Here is a 19,802-nt window from a genome sequence, read left to right on the forward strand (position 1 = left end):
ACTAAAAAAAAAAAAAAAATGCAAGGGGTAGAAAAAGCAAAAAAACTTGTACTTCACCCCTATCAAGTGGCCGTGTACCATTGCAAAAGTGGGAATTACAGTGACAATCTCCAATAAATAGGGTCTCAGAGACAAGTACACCCAACAGCCCTTACGTAAGAAGCGGAAGATCGTGTCCTCCAGGAAGAGGCGGAGTCGAGGTGAGGGAGTGAAATGCTTAATGCAGGAATGGATTTTGGAGTTTGTGGGTGTTGAAGAAACAGAGAACCTCCCGCCTGCAGGCCCAGGGAGTCTACACCGTGGAGCCCCGCTAGACTTGGAACCTACCATTGAATAAATCCAGTCCAGGGTGCGGCGATTCACTGGCTTCATGGTAAGGAGGCGGCGATGGTCCGCGGGAACAGGCGGAAGCTGCGGGCCCTAGAGTAACCTCCGGGGCGGTGGCTGCTGGGCGGCAGCGGCCATCTTTCAGTCGGGCACGAACGACCTCCCACTTGCCTCCGGGAGCGTTTCCCGTCGGTCAGGCCGGCCTCTTCCGCCCGGAGTCCGAGGTGAGGGTCACGTGATGGGGGCCTAGCCAGCCTTGCAGGGAAGGGATGACATAAATGAGAAAATACATTAAAAATTGCTGTTTGCCACCTAACGACATAGGTGTTCCTCGCGAGCCGGTTTTGTTTCCAGTTAGGATGCAGTGTTAATGCAGGATAATGTACAGTTGTGTGCATTTAAAAGTTTGTTTGAAAATTATAATCTGCGCTTTAAATATTGCATCGGAATCTAACGCTGGAAGAAAACGTTGTTCCCGGATCTGTTTTTACATGATACAGACGTTTGTATATTTAGCTGTGACGCAGATGAGAATAATGTGTACTCTTTTATGTGAAAGGGACGAGTTGAGGTGGGAAGCTCTGTTAATTGGGCCCTTCAAGAAACGTATAGTCTCTGAGAACGCAGTAACTTGTTAATGTAAATGATATTCCTGAGAAGAAATATGTGGCAAGAATTACCCGGCATAATGCAACAGCCAGTCAACAAGTGTTGAGCGTTGCGACTGGTTATGCCAAGTTCATCTGTAAAATGGGACGCTCACATTGAGGCCTGAGTAGTAGAGGCTGCCCATGGGGCTATTTTAGGCTGACTTTATCTGTAAATCTCAGACATTATCTTCGAGTTTAATCCAAATTTTGGGGAGTGGGCAGGGGGAAAGAAGTTCTTTGAGAAAAAAACTTTGGGGAGAGTTCAGGGTCTATTCTGTTATGTCTTGACTATTTCTCCCCAAACTGGAGTAGATCTTTCTGGAGGCTGTACTGGATACTGCTTGGTGTCTGGCTTTGGATCCTATTCGAATCCCGATGTTATTTCCTAGCTGTGCAACCGGTGGTCAAGTCACTCCGTGTAACAGTTTACCTGTATAGTGGAGATAATTTTACTAACTTCTCCCCAGTTTGGTGATATTTAAATGAGACCAAACTAAGATTTTGTCTAGTTATTGTGTTTTCCGATAATTTAGGAGCGAACATTAAGTTAGTGCCCTATAACCCCCAGCGATTAATAATAACAGGCAAGATGATGATGGTAGTGATTTCTCACTCCAAGAATAGACTGGTGGGTGAAGGGCCCAGTCTCCGGCCGGAGTGCGCTAAGCCCCGCCCTCAGTGCCGGCGCCCTTATAACGCGCATGCGGTAAGAAGGCGGGTATACTGTTTGGATGAGCCAGAGGCTGCGGGGTGGGGTCTTGCTAGCTGACACCACCTCCAAGCTGCCATTGGTGATGAGAGCTTTACGTCACAGGGGTCGCAGCAGCCGCCGGGGTCTCCGCTGTCTCGCGAGGAGGGTGAAGCGCCCCCTCCCGCTCCAGCTCCTGAGAGTAGGCGGAGAAGTCGCCGGGTACGCCTTCGTGGGTCCTGCCGTCACCGACCCAGCTTTCTGAGCCGTCGGGAGCTGGCCACGAGCGCCCCAGCCGGGTCTGCGCCGGCATCCTCCGGGGTGAGTGGGATCGGGAACAATGGGGCACAGGGGCTGGGTGGACCGGGAGCGAGGCCCAAAGACGTGGGGCCGTGGTCTTGGCCTGCGGGGCCGTCCCGGCTTCAGAGGGCCAGGGTGTCCCGGCGGGCGGGCTGGCGACTCTGCGGCGCACCTGTGGATTTGTGCCGGTGGGCGGGTGAGGGCTGCGTTTCGAAGGAAGCGCTCCCGAGGGGCGCGAGCCTAGCTGTGTACTGGAAAGAGCCTGGTCTCTGAAAAAATAACCGCTCGAGTCTTAATTCTGGCATCGCCACTGACAGGGGTGTGACCTTGGCCAAGTCCCTTATCTCTCCGAGCCTGTCTGTAAAATGGGAATAACTGTTTTAGTTCGTTTATGATTATGTACAGAAGCCCTGGTGGCGCAGTAGTTAAGCGCTCGGCTGCTTACCGAAAGGTCGGCGGTCCCACCAGCCGCTCTGCGGGAGAAAGATGTGGCAGTCTGCTTCCGTAGAGATTTATGCCTTGGAAACTGTGAGGCAGGGTCGCTATGAGTGAGTAATGGAGTGTAGGATTATGTAATGCACGTGGTGCTTACCTTAGATCCTGACCCGTCGCAGTTCTCATCCAAAAGAAGCGGCTATCACCTTGAATATTGGAGCTGTCTGTTCAGTGTTGTGTATTCTGGGCTGAGCTCGCCTGCCTGTGACTTCTTCAGTCAGTGCAGCTTTTCTTCTGGGCAGGAAGGGGACAATACTGAGATGAGGCAGATAGTGATTTAAGAGTTAAGGGAAAAAGTGAATAGAGTTTATGGTATGTAATTTTCAAGATTATTTAAGATAAACTAAGAAACAGCTACCCAAGAGTTAACCTAATATGTGGTGAGTTTTTTTTTTTTTTTTAAATCATTGCAAAGCTATACACTCAGCCAGGAGAATCATGCTTATCTGGAATGAATGGCTTTAGGGGGAAATGGTTCCCAACCAATTCTTTTTATTGCTAGAATTGGGATTAAATTTGGTGGGATCTGGTTAACAAACCCTATAACTTTGTATCATCTTTTGGAATTGGTGATTAGACTGCAGTTCAGAGAGGTTCCTTAAGATGATAAGAGGTAGGGTCCATACTTGGAGGTATCTTTCTATTTTATCTACTTGTGAACCCTTTTTAACTACTTTGCCTAAATATTAAGTACAATAATTATATTATGTGTGAAGATTATTTGTTAACAAGACTCAGTCATTGAAATCAGTTCAGTTATGGGTGATGGACACTACGAAAATTAATTTTATTTTCAGATAACATAGGGGGAGAGTGTTAAAATCTTGCTGTGTAGCAAGCACTGTGCTAAGGGTTTACATGGAATATATCTCTTCACACAACCACCTTTTCAGATGGGTATTGTTATTTACTTCATTTTAGACACTGAGAAAATTTAAGGTTTTGAGAGATTAACTTAATTTTCCCCAGGTCACACAATTAATAAGTCATGGTGATTCTCAACTCTGGCTCTACATTAGAATTAACACCCCTGTCCCAAATATGATCAGGTGATTACATTTTATATACAGTGATACCTTAAGGAATGTCATGGAAGATGGCTTTTATAGGAGGTCAGTCTTTATAAAAAATTTACTTCTGCAAAGCAGTCCTACTTTGTTGTTATCACCATGCTGTTTTTTTTAATGTCCAGTCTATGTTTTTCTTTATCCTCCTGATTTTTTATCCTCCCCTTTCCATTTTCCCTGGATAGTATGCTTACTGATTGTCTGAAACTCTCCTAAATTGTGACAATGAAGGATTCTTACTCTTGTTCAAGCCAGCAGATGTTAAAATTTGGGGAAATGATGTTTTGGCTTAGTTTATCCCAAAGATGGTAAACTTTATTTCACCTTTGGAAGGCAGTTTAGGAAGTTGAATCACAAGAACTAATTAGTCTTTTCCCCTGTGGGGTATTTAATTTGTAGTCCTAATTCTTAGAGTGATAAGGTATAGAGTTATTAAGAGTTAGAATAGACTCGAAGGAAACGGGTTAGGGTAGAGACCTTTATCACAGGCTTCTTCTAGAACCTGAAGCACAAAATGTGTCTACCATCAAATCTGCCATTCCTGCAAACCTGATAATCTGTTGCCTGTTTTATGACTTAATTTGTATTTTTTAAATAGTTGTGAGATACAATTTATATTCCATAGAGTTCATGTGTTTAAAGTGTATAACTCAATGGTTTTAGGTATTATTTACAGAGTTGTGCAAAGTATAGCCATGATCTAACTGTGGAACATTTTCATCATCACAGAAAGAAACATTGTACTCGTTTGTCAACTTGCCCAACCCTTCACCTGGCCCCTGCCTTAGGCAGCCATCAATCTGCTTTCTATAGCCTTTCTAATAAGGATATAGATTTGTTTATGATAGACATTTACTAGAAATGGGATCATACAATATGTGGTCTTTTGTGACTTTTTTTTCCATTTAGCATAATTAAAAAGTTCATCCATGTTGTATGTATTGGTACTTTGTTCTGACGTGCCGCTGGGTGGACTCAAACCTCCAACCTTTCAGTTAGCCACACAGACCTGGCTTCAAATCCTGACTTAGTCCCTCACTAATTGAACAAATTACTTAATCTAAAATAAATCTGTAATTGTAAATTCCTTTTTATTATCAAATAATAGTCCATTATATGGATATACCACATTTTATTTATCCATTCATCAGTTAATGGAATTTTGAGTTGTTTCTACCTTGGGGCTATTATGAATAATGCTACTATGAACATTCTTGTGCAGGTTTTTGTGTGGACATATGTTTTCATTTTTCTTGGGTAGATAGAGCAGAGTTTCTGGGTCATATGGTAACTACTTCATTTGTATTTTAACAAACATTTCGATATTAGTATTTAGTGATGTTTCTGAAGGGGGTAAATCATCAATTTGATGATCTTACATGCATTGCCATTGTTTAATATTTCTAACAGTTACCGTTCTTTATAGCTAAAGACATTCTTGTGTAGAAATACAAGACACAACTCTTAATTTATTTGTTATTTTTACCTACTGTGTACATTACCAGTTATTCTTTAGCCCTGTGCTAAAGTAATCAATAGACTTATAAAACTAGGGAAGACTAAGTTTCCATTTTTAAAATACCATACTTAATATGTTCTTTTATACGAACTTCAAGTTTAGTACTGAATTATATCCTTCCATAAATTCATTCTGTGAAATGAAATGTTGAGTAAACACTAAAATTCTATATCCCAAAGAAACAAATTAAGATAAAATGTAATAATGTAAAATTTACCAGCCTTGTTTCATGGATATAATTTTTTATTTCAACTGAATTTAATTGATGTTTGCTACTCTCCATGACCTAGTAGAAAACGTAAACATTTTAAAGTCTAATAATCCCTCTGGTTTACAGAGCTAGTTTTAGATGAAGCCTGGTTGTCAGTCTAGGCCTTCTGATAATCTAGCCAGTTCCCTCCCCCCAACACATGCATACTGTCTCTGATCCTAAAGGTATGTATCTATGTAATTAGGTATATTTTTACTGAGTCAGGAGATAAACTATTAGAAAGTAGGGAGTAATGCTGAGAAATATATACACTATCAAGGTTTCAGAATCTAAATATATTAAAAATTCAGTTAGTATTATGTATTTATAATTCTGGTGATCTACTTCTGAAAGATCACAGCCATTGAAAACCCTACAGAACACAGTTCTACTCTGAAGTACATGGGGTCACCAGGAGTTGGAATTGACTCAACAGCAACTGGTTTTCCAGGCCTGTTAAATATTTAAGGCAGTGGTGATGTTTGCATTTACAGCCTAGAAAATAGAAGACTAGAAATATTCTAATCCTTGAAGAGACATTTGTCTAGCATTAATTGATTGCTTATTAAGTTATGGCTCTGAGAAAGCAAAGATGCCCTAGATGAACAAATTTTATTTGAAATCTATGATGATGTCCTTGTATTTCACAATCATAGATTTTTGTTGTGGGTTTTTGTTTTTGTTATAATTTGGTAAGACCAAATGTGCATTGTTTAGAAAATGACAGTTCTATTATGTGACTAACTTGACAGCAGTTGCCCAGTGATGGAACTTCCTATGATAGAGGTGGTGTAGAAAGATGAGTAGTTAAACCAACTCACTGCCATTGAGTTGATTCTGACTCATAGTGACCCCATAGGGTTTCCAAGGCTGTAAATCTTTATGGAAGCAGGCTGCCACATCTTTCTCCCACAGAGCCACTGGTGGTTTCAAACTGCCAACCTTTTGGTTAGCAGTCCAACGCTTTAACTACTGTGCCACCAGGACTCCGTATGAGTAGTAGGCCTAGGGAAACATAAACTAAGAAGATAATGTTTAATGTATATAAAATGATACACAGTTTTTTTTTTAATAAGAGGAGGTTGTTGTTAGTTACTATCAAGTTTATTCTGACTTGTGGCAAGTAGAACTGCTCCATAGGGTTTTCAAGGCTGTGACCTTTCAGAAGCAGGTAGCCAGACCTGTCTTCCAAGGCACCTCTGGGTGGGTTTGAACCACCAGCCTTTCAGCTAGTAGCTGAGTGCTTAACTGTTTGTGCCATCCAGGGACTCCTCAAGGCTAAAATATAATGTATATTAGATTTCAGTTCTGGCAAATTCATTTTGTAAGTTAAGGGGCAATGTAAACTGATAAATTTAAAGAAAGAAAAACAAGATCCTTGTGATCCTTGTTGGAAAAGGTAATAGGGAAAGGGGTTGAAAACATGATTTCAAGATATTTGACTTCTTGATTGAAGAAAAAAGCTAAGGTGGGCTTCTTAGAGATAATTAAAGGAATTCGTGATGGACTGATTATAATACTGTAGTAATAATAATAGCAGTTACTATAAGTCAGGCACTACACTTGAATGCTTTTACATTATTTAATCTTAACTAAAGGATCCTTCTTTTCACGAAAATCTTTCATTAAAACCACAGCATTAAACAGGTTAACTTTGTGGTATATAATCTATCTCAGTAAAGCTGTTAAAAGCTTTTTAAAAAGTATACGTACAGTATTTCTCACAAATAAAACAAATTAATAGTCTGTATTGTTGGGGACAGATGTGTATGAAAGGTATAAAACCATAAATAGGAGTAACACCAACTGTGGTATTTTTGTTTTTTGTTTTCTAGAGTGTGATAGGAGGGAAAGACAGAATAGTGGGACATTAGCTGAACCTATAATATTTAATTTCTTTCAAAAAATCTGGAATAAACATGAGAAATGTTAGTTAAATCTGAGTGGTGGGTACATGGGTGCTTGGTATATTTTCTTTTGCACTTTTTTGTATACTTGAAATGTTTCTCAATTAAAATATCTTTTAAAAAGAATAATAGAATATTGTAATTGAGAGCTTACTATGTATTCAACACACTCTCTAAGGGCCTTTTTATATCTTCACAAACCCTGTGAGGCAGATTCTATCATCACAGTATAATCATTCCTCTTTTATCAGGTTACTGATACGTTTCTTTCCCTTTTACAGATAATGGCATCAGCTGCTAAGGAATTTAAAATGGACAACTTTTCACCTAAAGCTGGCACTAGCAAATTGCAGCAGACAGTACCAGCTGATGCATCTCCTGATTCTAAGTGTCCTATATGCTTGGATAGATTTGATAATGTGTCTTACTTAGATCGCTGCCTACATAAGTTCTGTTTTCGCTGTGTACAGGAGTGGTCAAAAAACAAAGCTGAATGCCCACTATGCAAACAGCCCTTTGATTCTATTTTCCATTCTGTGAGGGCTGAAGATGACTTCAAGGAATATGTCCTAAGGCCTTCATATAATTTTGCCACTCCTGATGTTCGACGATTTCGCTACCGTACAACTGTGACAAGGGACAGAAATACTTCTGTTTATTCACCTAGTGGTACTGTGAATAGAAGAACAACAACTCCACCAGATAGTGGAGTACTATTTGAAGGGTTAGGCATTTCAGCAAGACCTAGAGATGGTGAAATTCCTCAGCTTACGAGACAGATTGCAATGAGGAGGCCAGCTACTGCAGATGAAAGATCTATGCGGAAAATTCAAGAGCAGGATATTATTAATTTTAGACGAACTCTCTATCGTGCTGGTGCTCGTGTTAGAAATATTGAAGATGGTGGCCGCTACAGGGATATTTCAGCTGAATTTTTCCGTAGAAATCCAGCTTGCCTTCACAGATTAGTCCCCTGGTTAAAACGTGAACTTACAGTTCTTTTTGGAGCTCATGGATCTTTAGTGAATATTGTCCAGCACATCATCATGAGTAATGTTACTCGCTATGACTTAGAAAGTCAGGCATTTGTGTCTGATTTAAGACCATTTTTACTTAATCGGACTGAGCATTTTATACATGAATTTATCAGTTTTGCTAGATCTCCTTTTAACATGGCAGCTTTTGATCAGCATGCTAATTATGATTGCCCTGCTCCGTCGTATGAAGAAGGGAGCCATTCTGATTCTTCAGTCATAACAATATCTCCAGATGAGGCTGAGACCCAAGACCTGGATATTAATGTAGCTACTGTTAGTCAGGCACCATGGGATGATGAAACTCCAGGGCCATCTTATTCGAGCTCAGAGCAGGTGCATGCTGCCATGTCTTCCCTTTTAAATACTTCTGACAGTTCAGATGAAGAACTTGTAACAGGTGGAACCACGTCTCAGATACAAGGAGCACAAACCAATGATGACCTAAATAATGACAGTGATTCCTCCTCAGATAATTGTGTCATTGTTGGGTTTGTTAAACCACTAGCTGAGAGGACCCCAGAACTTGTTGAACTGTCCTCTGATTCTGAGGAGTTAGGCTCTTATGAGAAAATGGATACAGTGAAGACACAAGAACAAGAGCAGTCTTACAGTTCTGGTGATAGTGATGTTAGTAGATGTTCATCTCCACACTCTGTCCTTGGGAAGGATGAACACATAAATAAAGGTCATTGTGATTCTGGTACGAGAATCAAATCAAAGAAGGAAGAGAAACAATCCTCATCATCATCTCCCAGAGACCTGAGCTCATCTGTGAGAGACAGAGTATATTCCCCACATAACCACAGACACAGAAAGAGGGGAAGATCAAGAAGTTCAGATTCACGTTCCCAGAGTAGAAGTGGGCATGATCAGAAGAATCGTAGAAAGCATCACGGTAAGAAAAGGATGAAAAGTAAGCGATCCAGAAGCAGAGAGAGTAGCAGACCTAGAGGAAGACGAGACAAAAAGAGATCAAGAACTAGAGATAGTAGTTGGTCGAGAAGAAGCCAAACTCTGTCCCTGAGTAGTGAAAGCACAAGCAGATCAAGGTCTTGTAGCAGTGATCATGGTAAAAGAAGATCACGGAGCAGAAATAGAGATCGTTATTATTTAAGAAATAATTATGGAAGCAGATATAAGTGGGAATATACTTACTATAGTAGAAACAAGGACAGGGATGGTTATGAATCATCGTATAGGAGGAGGACTCTGTCCAGAGCTCATTATTCCAGACAGTCTTCAAGTCCAGAATTTAGAATTCAGTCCTTTTCTGAAAGGACAAATGCTAGGAAAAAAAATAATCACAGTGAAAGGAAATATTACTACTATGAAAGGCACAGATCAAGGAGCCTGTCTAGTAATAGATCAAGGACTGCATCAGCAGGGCCTGATCGGGTGAGAAGTGAAAAGCCTGGAGGGAAACGAAAATATAAAACACGGCATTTGGAGGGTACTAACGAAGTTGGGCAACCATCCCGTGAATTTGCTTCTAAAGTGAAGGACAGTCGTTACCAAAAATCTTCATCAAAATTGGATGGAAACTACAAAAATGAGAGTGACAGCTTTTCAGACAGCCGATCATCAGACAGAGAGACAAAACACAAGAGGAGAAAAAGGAGGACCCGGAGCCTAAGTGTAGAGATAGTTTATGAAGGGAAAGCTACTGATACAACTAGACATCATAAAAAGAAAAAGAAGAAACACAAGAAGAAGCATAAGAAACACCATGGAGATAATGCTTCCCGTTCCCCAGTTGTAATTACTATTGACAGTGATACTGATAAGGATTCCGAAGTAAAGGAAGATACAGAATATGACAATAGTGGTCCTCCAGACCCTGTACAAAATGAGATTTTCGCTCCTTCCTTGGACCCATTTGAAACGAAAGATGTAGTTACAATAGAAGATGAATTTGGTGTCCTGGACAAGGACTGTGATATTACCACACTTGCTAACAACTTGGATAATGCCAATAGAACTGTAAATAATATTCCACCCCAGGCATCTTCAACTGAACAAACTCTTGATGTAAGAGAAGAGAGCACCTTTGCCTCTGACTTGGAGAACCAGTCCAGAAATGTATCTCTTCAAACTGAGCCATCAAGGCAATTGCCATCTTCACGGACATCATTAATGTCAGTGTCTCTTGGTAGAGACCATGCTATGTCTTAAAACTGCCAAAGCATCTCATTGAGAATCCTGGTGGTATAAAAAGAAGGAAAAAAAAAAAAAAGGAACAGTGTCATCTACTGCAGTCTGTTTAAAGATGACTCTTGGTGAAAACTCTTCCTTTAAAATATTTTAATTGTTTTGTGTGTTAAAAGTTTGTAAAAAAGCATTTTATTTGTCCCAGATGTATGTAAGTCCTCCCTCAGATATATGCACTTTTAAGTGAAGAAAATGATACTGCTAGCAGTTTATTTAAAATTTGGGATCCTTTTTAAATAAAAAATGTAAAGTTTAGAAGTTGTTTCATAAAGCCATATGGTATTGACATATTTTTAAAGTAGTCAATGAGTATTTTTGAATTTTTTTTTTTTTTTTCCTTCCCTGAGAGTTATTCTGAAAATGTGTTATAAGCTGGGGGAATCCATTTGGACTGTCTTTATTTTTCTTAAAGAAAAATTTGTATGGATTCAAAACCATTTCTTCAGGTTAAATTGAGGCATTTTAATCTGCACAGTTTATCTTGACATCTGCCAAAAAGAAAAATTTAAACATTTCCTTTATATACTTGTTTATCTGGACTGCCAGTAAAACAAATGTATACATATTCAACTAAAGAAAAAATAAAAGAGTAACGTTTTAAAACAAGAATCCAAAATTTTCTCTGTGCAGTATTGCTATTTTTTTTTTTTTCCAATCAGATACTTCAGTGCAGCTAAGACCTAGAAAATAGCTAAAGATATAATTGTGTCATATGAATTTCAGGTGATCTTCATTTAACCTCACAGTTTTAATGATTGTGCTTTAGTTCCTTAGACTGAGTATGAGGAGTGTTTTATTTGCTTTCTATCTTCAGCAAAATGCAGTTATATAACATTTAGCTTACTAAAAACAAAAGCAAAAAAACTTAATTTCTTTTACATTGGTAGTTCTTTTTACAAAGAGTGGCTATGTTTATGTTTTATCCTGTTTTAGAGATGATAAAATTGCTCTATCTCAAGCCTGATGTAAGATCACCAGTGAACAGGTGAGGTTGAATTAAATCTAAATTTAGCCTTCAATTTGCCTGCTACCGTATACATACAGTATTCAAGAGATATTGGAATGCCTGTGGTGTGGCAGGTTCTATACTAGGTTTTTAGGGATTCAGTGATAGAGCAAAGCAGACATTCTCCCTGCCCTTATGGGGCTTACAGGCTGTTGAGTAAGACAGACAGTACTCCTATAGCTATGACGTTACAAACTATATAAAGTTCTCTGGAGAGAGTATAATTTGCTCCAAGAGGCCCAGGTCTCATATAATGAGAGCCTGGTCTCAGGTGGAAGTGATGGTTGACTTAGAATCTGGAAGACAAGTAGATATTAATTAGGGGTAAAGCTGCTGCACAGCTGTCCACAGGAAAAGATAATGCAAAGATCCAAAGGCAAAAGAGAAGCCTAGCATATTCTAGGAACTTAAAGAAGGCAGGGTTAGCCAAAGGACAAGGAGTATGGGACCAAACTTTGTAGGTCCTCTTAGAGTTTGCATTTATCCTTAGGGCAGTAGGAAACTGGCTTAAAATTATAAGAATCTAAAATTGATGTAGGCAATTTTTAGTAAGCTCAGACATTGAGAGATTGTAGGAAGACTATATTTGATTAAGGAATATACTCAAATTATGAAATTACTTGTACTTAAACAATATGATTTTTCTTAATATTAAAACTTAACAATGCTATTTTATTCCACATCTGATTTTACATTGGGCTCTCAGTTAAATATTTATTGAAAACCTATCTTAATTCATATCACCATCCTCGTAGGTGTTCAAACCAAAAATTTAGAAGCCTTCGATTTCTCTCCCACTTCAGTCCCCTCATCCGGTCACCAAATTCTGGTCATTTTTTTTTTTTTAATGTTTTTATTGTGTGTATATCATCACCCAGTCTAGGCAGCTGTGATTTCTCATCTGTATTATACTGGGGCTGGCTGCATTCACTATCTGTTGTTCTATACCCACCCCTTTCCCCAATCTATTCTTGAGGTAGTATTCAGAAGAACTTAAAAAACAACAACAACAACAAAAAAACCCTTTCATTTCCCTGCTTAAAATACTTAAGTAGCTTCTTATTCCTAAACACACAAACACAACTGAACAGCTTGATACTGTTCATAAACCTCTGCCAAATCAGGCTCTGGTCCATCTCCAGCTTTCCTCACCTCACTAGCTGTAGCCACAATATGGAGGTGTTGCTCCCTACTACTTTAGAGCCTTCAACATGGCGTATTTTTTCAGTTGGCCATTGAATTCCATCCTGCTCAAGATTTTCGTTAAAGTGTGCCCCTTCTCCCCACTATTTACCCCTTAATTGCTCATTTAACACCGGACTCCGGCGCTCTTGGCACAATTTGAATTGATTACTAAATGTTTTTATCCCCTACTGGTCTGATAGTTAGGAGCCCTGGTGGCACAATGGTTAAGCACTCGACTGCTAACCAGGAGGTTGGCAGTGGGAAGCCACTGGCCACTCCACAGAGAAAGATGTGGCAATCTGCTTCCATAAAGATTTACAGCCTTGGAAACTGGTGCAGTTCTACTCTGTCTTATAGGGTCACTATGAGTCAGAATCAACTCAAGGACAGTGGCTTTGGTTTTGGTTTTGGGGTATGATAGTTCTTTGACAACTATACGCAGGTGCACTGCTGTATCCCCATTCACTATTTGCTTTCACGTAGGAAGTGTTTAAAAAGACTCACTGGATGAATAAATAAGTACTAGGGATTTAAGAAATTGGCCAAGACCTTTCTGCTTTCAGGAAGCTCCACTATAAACTTTTTTAGCCTAACATATTCTTGTCATCTGAATTCAGTGTTACGAGACTTTTTTTAAAAAACTTAATTTCCAGTGTTTTTTGACACTTACTTGTATAAAGGAAACGCAGCCTTGCTCATAAGTACCTTCCTTCAGCTCACTTAGCAAAATCTTGTTAGGATTTTTACTTCCTAGTCTAAGTAGTGGAGCCCTGGTGGTGGTTAAAGAGTTCAGCTGCTAACCAAAAGGTTGGCAGTTCAAATCCACCAGCTGCTCCTTGGAAACCCTATGGGGCAGTTCTACTTTGTCCTATAGGGTCACTGTGAGTCCAGAGTCGACTCCACGGCAATGGGGTATGGGTAGTCCAGGTAGTCAAGTTCAACCTTCTCAGCTCTCCAATGGGGTCTCACTAAACCATCGAATCTCTAGTAATGGTGGGTGGTAGTAGGGGAGGGGCTTAAACAGCAGGGGACTAACCACAAGTCCTGGGAATTCTTCCATCCTGGGGAATCATTGCAGTCCGCTGCCAGTGCAGGGTAGGCACACAATGAGCCAACCAGCACCGCACCTCTGGACTGGGAAAATTTTTCTGAAGGTGCTCAAGCTGCCAGATTGCACGCATGACTTGGTCTGGGGTAGGGTGGGGGTTCTTGTGCATCACACAGGCTCAAAACAGCGATTTCATCAGTTCAGAGCATAGATTCATTTCTAACATGAAACTCATTAGACCTGCGTACAATCGAAATGGTAATTGATTGATTTACCATAATGTAGTCACTGAGACCAGAATATGTATAGACACGTCCAGTGCATTTCCAGTGCCTTAGTAAAACCTGCATGGAAAGCTAAATCATAAGGTTGCTTCTGAGCATGGCATCAAGGGTAGTGGGTAATTAACTGTATGATCTATCTAAGATCCTTATGTCTACAGTCCCAACCTTACAAATGGGACCAGAATACTTGTCCAGTGACTGCCTCTCAGAGGAAGGGATTTTGATGTATGTTTGCCTTTGTAATTTACCGCCTTTTGTTGACTATACATTGCTGGTAACTCATTGACACACTCATGCAGGCAAGCTTGCAGCCCTGTAGGGGATTTTCTTTTTTTAATTTTTTGTTTTATAATGATTTCAAACTTACAGAAAAATTGTAAGAATAGTACAAAGAATTCCCATATCTGCTTTACCCTGATTGACCAATTTTTAACATTTATCCACATTTGCTTTATCAATCTTTCCATCTATATATGTAGTATTTTTCTGAACCATTTGAGAGTAGGTAGCATACACAATGTCCCTTTATCCCCTAATATTTCAGTATATATTTCCTAAGAACAAGGATATACATGACCATAGTACGGTTATCAAATTGAGGAAATCTAAGTTTGATACAATAAGCTACAGCCCATATTCTAATATTGCAACTGCCCATTCTAACAATGTCCTTTATAGCAATTTCCTCCCACCCCACTCCTAGGATCGAAGCCAGGATTGCATTTTGTTTTGTTTTGTTTTTAAATCTTCTTTAATCTGGAACAGTTCCTTAACCTTTATTTGTCTTTTGTGACGTTGGCACTTTTGAAGATGTTTTATAAAATGTTCTTCAATTTGAGTTTATGATGTTTCTTCATGATTAGATTTAGATTGTGCATATTTGGCTGGAATACTACATACTGGTGGTGTGTTTACAGGGTGTCATATCTGGAGGCACATGATACTCATTTGCCCCTTACTGGTAATATTGGTAACCTCATGTGGCTATTTAAACAAAATTAAGGATTCAGTTTCTTGTACTAGCCACATTTCAAGTGCTCAATATCCACATGTGGCTACTATATTGGACAGTACAAGTATATAACATTTCCATCATCATAGAAAATTCTGTTGGACAGCATGGACTAGAGTATGCCCATCCTCATGAAGATTTCCAGTGGGCAGCTGGAAATAGTGTGAATCTTGTAGAATAGATAATTTAGGGGTCACTGGGAGCTAGAGTAGTAATGAGGCTGTGGGAGTAGATAAAATCTCCCTGAAAGAGGAAGTAGAGCAAGAAGAGAAGCAGACATAGGTGAGAATTCTAGGGAACAAAACATTAAGGAGGCCAGCAAAAGAAAAGACTTTCAAAAGAGAACAAGAAGAAATTTCGTTAGTCCCATATTCTTCAATTGTGTCTTCCATTTTATGTCTCCTGTACCTAATACAGTGCCCTGCACACAGTACGACACAAACAGATTTTTTGAGAAGTTAATCTTGTTTTTAAGTTCTCGGGAGCACCTCATTGTTACCTGTGTGTTACTTGTGATCAGTGTATTAGGAAACGTTGCTCTGGGTAAAGCAGGGTAGGCTGCATCCAAGGATATCTTGGAGGATTTTCAGGCAGAATATAGGACGAAGAAGTGCAATCTTTTGACCCCATTGTTTCTATCAATCACCCTCCTTCTCTTCACTTCCCTTCATATTGCAGCTGTCATTTCCTGGATTATGTTTAAGTCACTCCCTTGCTATACCTGTAACTCTCTTGTCATTTCCCTCCTAATTCACCTAGTCTGTTGTTGGGTGCCAGTGAGTATCCTCTTCCACCATCTCTATTCCTCCCCCCAACTAAAGAATATCCTGTACATCTCTCCAGATAGCTTCTATTCAATACAAGCCTGCGTGTATGTGTGAATATATAATACACATGGGATCTTTTTGCACATAATGCTTTGCACCTTCCTTTTTCACTTATATTTCAGATATCTTTCCAAATTATTTTTGTCCAATATAACTATAGTGTGAGTCACATGTGGAGTTTAAAATTTTCTTGTAGCCATATTGAAAAGGTAAAAAGAAACTAATAGTAATTTCAATAATATATTTTATTTGACCCAATATCTAAAAATATCATTTCAACATGTAATCAGCATAAAATTAGCATATTTTATATTCTTTTTTAATACAAAGTGAAATTTGGTGTGTATTTTACACTTCTAGCATATATTGATTTGGATTAGTTACATATCAAGTGCTTAATAGCCACTTATGGTAGTGGCTACCATATACGGTAACACACTTCTAAATCATTACTTAAATGTTTACTACATGAAGGCTGGTAATACACACTGTATTTTATGAAGGCTGGTAATGAAGGCTGGTAGTACACACTGTATAGCTGTATGTACCCTACTAATGGACATTTAACTCGTTTTCATTTTTTAAAAATTTTGCATAGTGCTGCATTGTTCATTCCACTTTAAGGTAGTAAAAGAAGAGCAAATTAAATCCAAAGGGAATAGGAGAAACAAATTAATGATAAGAGCAGAAATCAATGAAATAGAATAACAATAAATTATCAAAACCCAAAACTGGTTCTTTGAAAAGATTAATAAAATCAGTAAATGTCTAGAAAGATTGATTTAAAAAAAAAAGGTAAAATAAGGAGCATTGTGAATAACTTTGTCATTAAACTTGACAATTTAGATGAAATGATCAAATTTCTTGAAAAGCACAACTTACCAAAACTGATTGAGGATGAAATAAAAAATAAGAATAATCTTATATCTATGGAATAAATTGAATTTGTTATAAAGACTCTTACAACAAAGAAAACTTTAGGCCCAAATGTTTCAGTGGTGAATTCTGTTAAACATTTAAGGAAGAAATGACACCAGTCTTACACAAACTATCTGAAAATAGAGGAGGACACTTCCCAACTTGTTTTATGAGGCTAGCATAACCTTGACACCAAATCCTGAAAAAGGGATTACACACACACACACACACACAAAGAAAATTACAGACCAATAGCCATCATGAACATAGACAAAAATATATTTATGAAAATAAGACAAACTGAATCCAGAATTGTAAAAACGGCGTGGAGGCAGCGTCTGACTTCCTCTAACTCCACGAGGAGGAAGGAGAATCAAGATCAACAGCCCAAGTCTGATTCCTATGAGGCAGAGGTCCGACTTGCCTCTTCTCTCTGCTGTCTTTACCAATTCTGGCACTAACCGTCCCTCCCACTGCATTCTCTACCTCTCTGCTGAGTTCGATAATTCATTGCAATGGCCACACAGAACTCACAGGCAATACTCACGATTATGGGGTTTATTAGAGAAGTAACAGGTTACAATTCAGGTTCTGGAATCTCAGGAAACAGTTCTTCCATCAGGACAGCTTCTTGCCAGTCGTGCCACAGGCATGCCACTCTCTGGCCCCTTGGCCTCTGCCCTGCTCTGTCAAGTGTTACAAAACTTTTAGCTCTGCCAATAAGTGCCCAGAGGCACCCTACTCCTCCAGTAAGCCTTGGCCCAGAGGCACTCAGCTGTCTCACTCCATGGGCTGGGAAGTCCACAGTGCCATCTCCTGCTGGTCCAGGAGCTTCTCAGCACAGGGATCCCGGGTCCAAACGGCACGCCCCACTCTTGGCTCTCCTTCGTTGTTGTTGGTGGATTCCTCTCTCTGCTCTGGAACTGGTTCTTTTTTCAGCCTAGTGGGATGGCAAAACTGACCAATCCCCTTGATGGGCCACAACTACCTTATTTGCACAGTTCTACCCAATCAACTTGGGTGGGAGTTACAAGACCATAGCGAGAAAGGCCATACAAAAGCGATCCATCACACTGCAAGAATGTATAACAAGGATGCTACATCATGACCAAATGGGGTTTATCCCAGGAATACTAAGTTGTTTTTAACATTCAAAAATCAATGAAATTAAGCTTATTAACTGAATATATGATCACCTCAATAGATGCAGAACAATAATTTGAAATATTCAACACCTATTTATGACTTAAAACAAGCTCAAGAAGCCAAGAATAAAAGAGAACTTCATCAGCTTATAAAGGGCATCTAAGTAAAACCTAGAGCTAACATAATAATTAAGGTGAAATGTTGATCATATTTCCCCTGAGATCCGTAATACGGTAAGGCTGTCAAGTGGAGTTTCTATACAGTGCAGTCAGAAAAGGCATTAAGTTTGGATTGTAATACCATGTATTTACAAGTGACATGGTTGTTTACCTAGAACATCCTAAGGAATCTACAGAACAATTACTAGATCTAATAGGTGAATTTAACAATGTTACATGCCACAAGGTCAATATACAAAAATCACTTGTATTTCTATATACTAGCAACAAACAATTTGCAAATGAAACTTTAAAAACAATTTAATTTTCAATAGAAACATAAAATAAGAACATAAAATCATTAAGAACAAATTAGCAGAATATGTGTAAGCCCTGTATTCTGAAAACCCTAAATATTGCTGAAAGATCCAGGAGTCCCTAGGCAGTGAACACATTAAGTGCTCCACTACTAGCTGTAAGTTTGGTGGTTGGAACCCACCTTGGGAGACAGGCCTGGAGATCTACTTCTGAAAGGTCACAGCCTTGAAAACCCTATGGAGCAGCTCTACTCTGCACACATGGGGTCACCATGAGTCAGAATCAACTTTACAGCAACCAGCAACAACAAAAGAAGACCAAGGACCCTTCCTTAAAAAGCTAGAAATAGAAGTACCATATGATCCAGCAATCCTGCTCCTTGGGATATATCCTTGAGAAATAAGAGCTGTTACACGAATAGATATATGTGCACACATGTTCACTGCAGCACTGTTCACGATAGCAAAAAGATGGAAACAACCTAGGTGCTCATCAACGGATGAATGGATAAACAAATTATGGTGTATTCACACAACGGAATACTACTCAATGGTAAAGAACAAAGATGAATCCATGAAACATAACATGGAGGAATCTGGAAGGCATTATGCTGAGTGAATTTAGTCAGTTGCAAAAGGACAAACATTGTATAAGACCACAGTTATAAGAACTCAAGAAAAGGTTTAAACACAGAAGAAAACATTCTTTGATGGTTACGAGGGTGAGGAGGGAGGCAGAGAGTTATTCACTAACGAGACAGAAGACAAGAATTATCTTACGTGAAGAGAAGGACAGCACACACTACAGGGGAAATCAGCACAACTGGACTAAACCAAAGCTAAGAAGTTTCCTGAATACAACCAAACACTTTGAGGGACAGAGTAGCAGGAGTGGGGGTCTGGGGACCATGGTTTCAGTGGACATCTAGGTCAATTGGCATAACAAAGTTTATTAAGAAAATGTTCTGCATCCTACTTTGGTGAGTCGTATCTGGTGTCTTAAAAGCTAGCGAGCGGCCATCTAAGATGTAGCAATTGGTCCCAACCCACCTGGAGTAAAGGAGAATGAAGAACACCATAGACACAAGGAAAGTATTAGCCCAAGAGACAGAAAGGGCCACAAAAACCAGAGACTTCATCAGCCTGAGGCCAGAAGAACTAGCTGGTGCCCAGCTACCACCAAAGATCACCCTGACAGGGAACACAACAGAGAGTCCCTGACGGAGCAGGAGAAAAGTGGGTTGCAGAACTCAAATTCTAGTACAAAGACCAGACTTAATGGCTTGACTGAGACTGGAGGGACCCCAGAAGACACGGCCCCCAGACTCTCTGTTAGCCCCAAACTAAAACCATTCTCAAGGCCAACTCTTCAGACAAAGATTAGTCTGGACTATGGGACATAAAATGATACTCGTGAAGAGTGTGCTTCTTAGCTCAAGTAGATACATGAGAC

The 19,802-nt window shown here is 39.5% G+C and overlaps 1 protein-coding gene across 2 annotated transcripts; it reads left to right on the top strand.

Moving 5' to 3' along the window:
* Positions 1-9: 9 nt before the first annotated feature.
* Positions 10-11,054, top strand: TOPORS (TOP1 binding arginine/serine rich protein, E3 ubiquitin ligase). 2 transcript variants are annotated; one of them, XM_004390931.2, is made up of 3 exons: positions 10-373; positions 1,792-1,986; positions 7,485-11,054. In XM_004390931.2, the coding sequence occupies exons 1-3, from the start codon at positions 371-373 to the stop codon at positions 10,410-10,412; spliced, it is 3,126 nt and encodes a 1,041-aa protein (XP_004390988.1). In that variant the 5' UTR covers positions 10-370; the 3' UTR covers positions 10,413-11,054. The 2 variants fall into 2 exon arrangements, with proteins under 2 accessions (XP_004390988.1, XP_004390989.1); XM_004390932.2 differs by lacking the exon at positions 1,792-1,986.
* The last annotated feature ends 8,748 nt before the right edge of the window (positions 11,055-19,802 follow it).

This window comes from Trichechus manatus, unplaced genomic scaffold (genome assembly GCF_000243295.1).
Source record: "Trichechus manatus latirostris isolate Lorelei unplaced genomic scaffold, TriManLat1.0 scaffold00355, whole genome shotgun sequence".
NCBI lineage: Eukaryota > Metazoa > Chordata > Mammalia > Sirenia > Trichechidae > Trichechus > Trichechus manatus.

What these genes read in the sequence shown, in the direction of transcription:
- TOPORS (XM_004390931.2), top strand. An exon ending in CTGCGCCGGCATCCTCCGGG is followed by an intron (nt 1,987 to 7,484) that starts GTGAGTGGGATC and finishes TCCCTTTTACAG; the next exon opens with ATAATGGCATCAGCTGCTAA.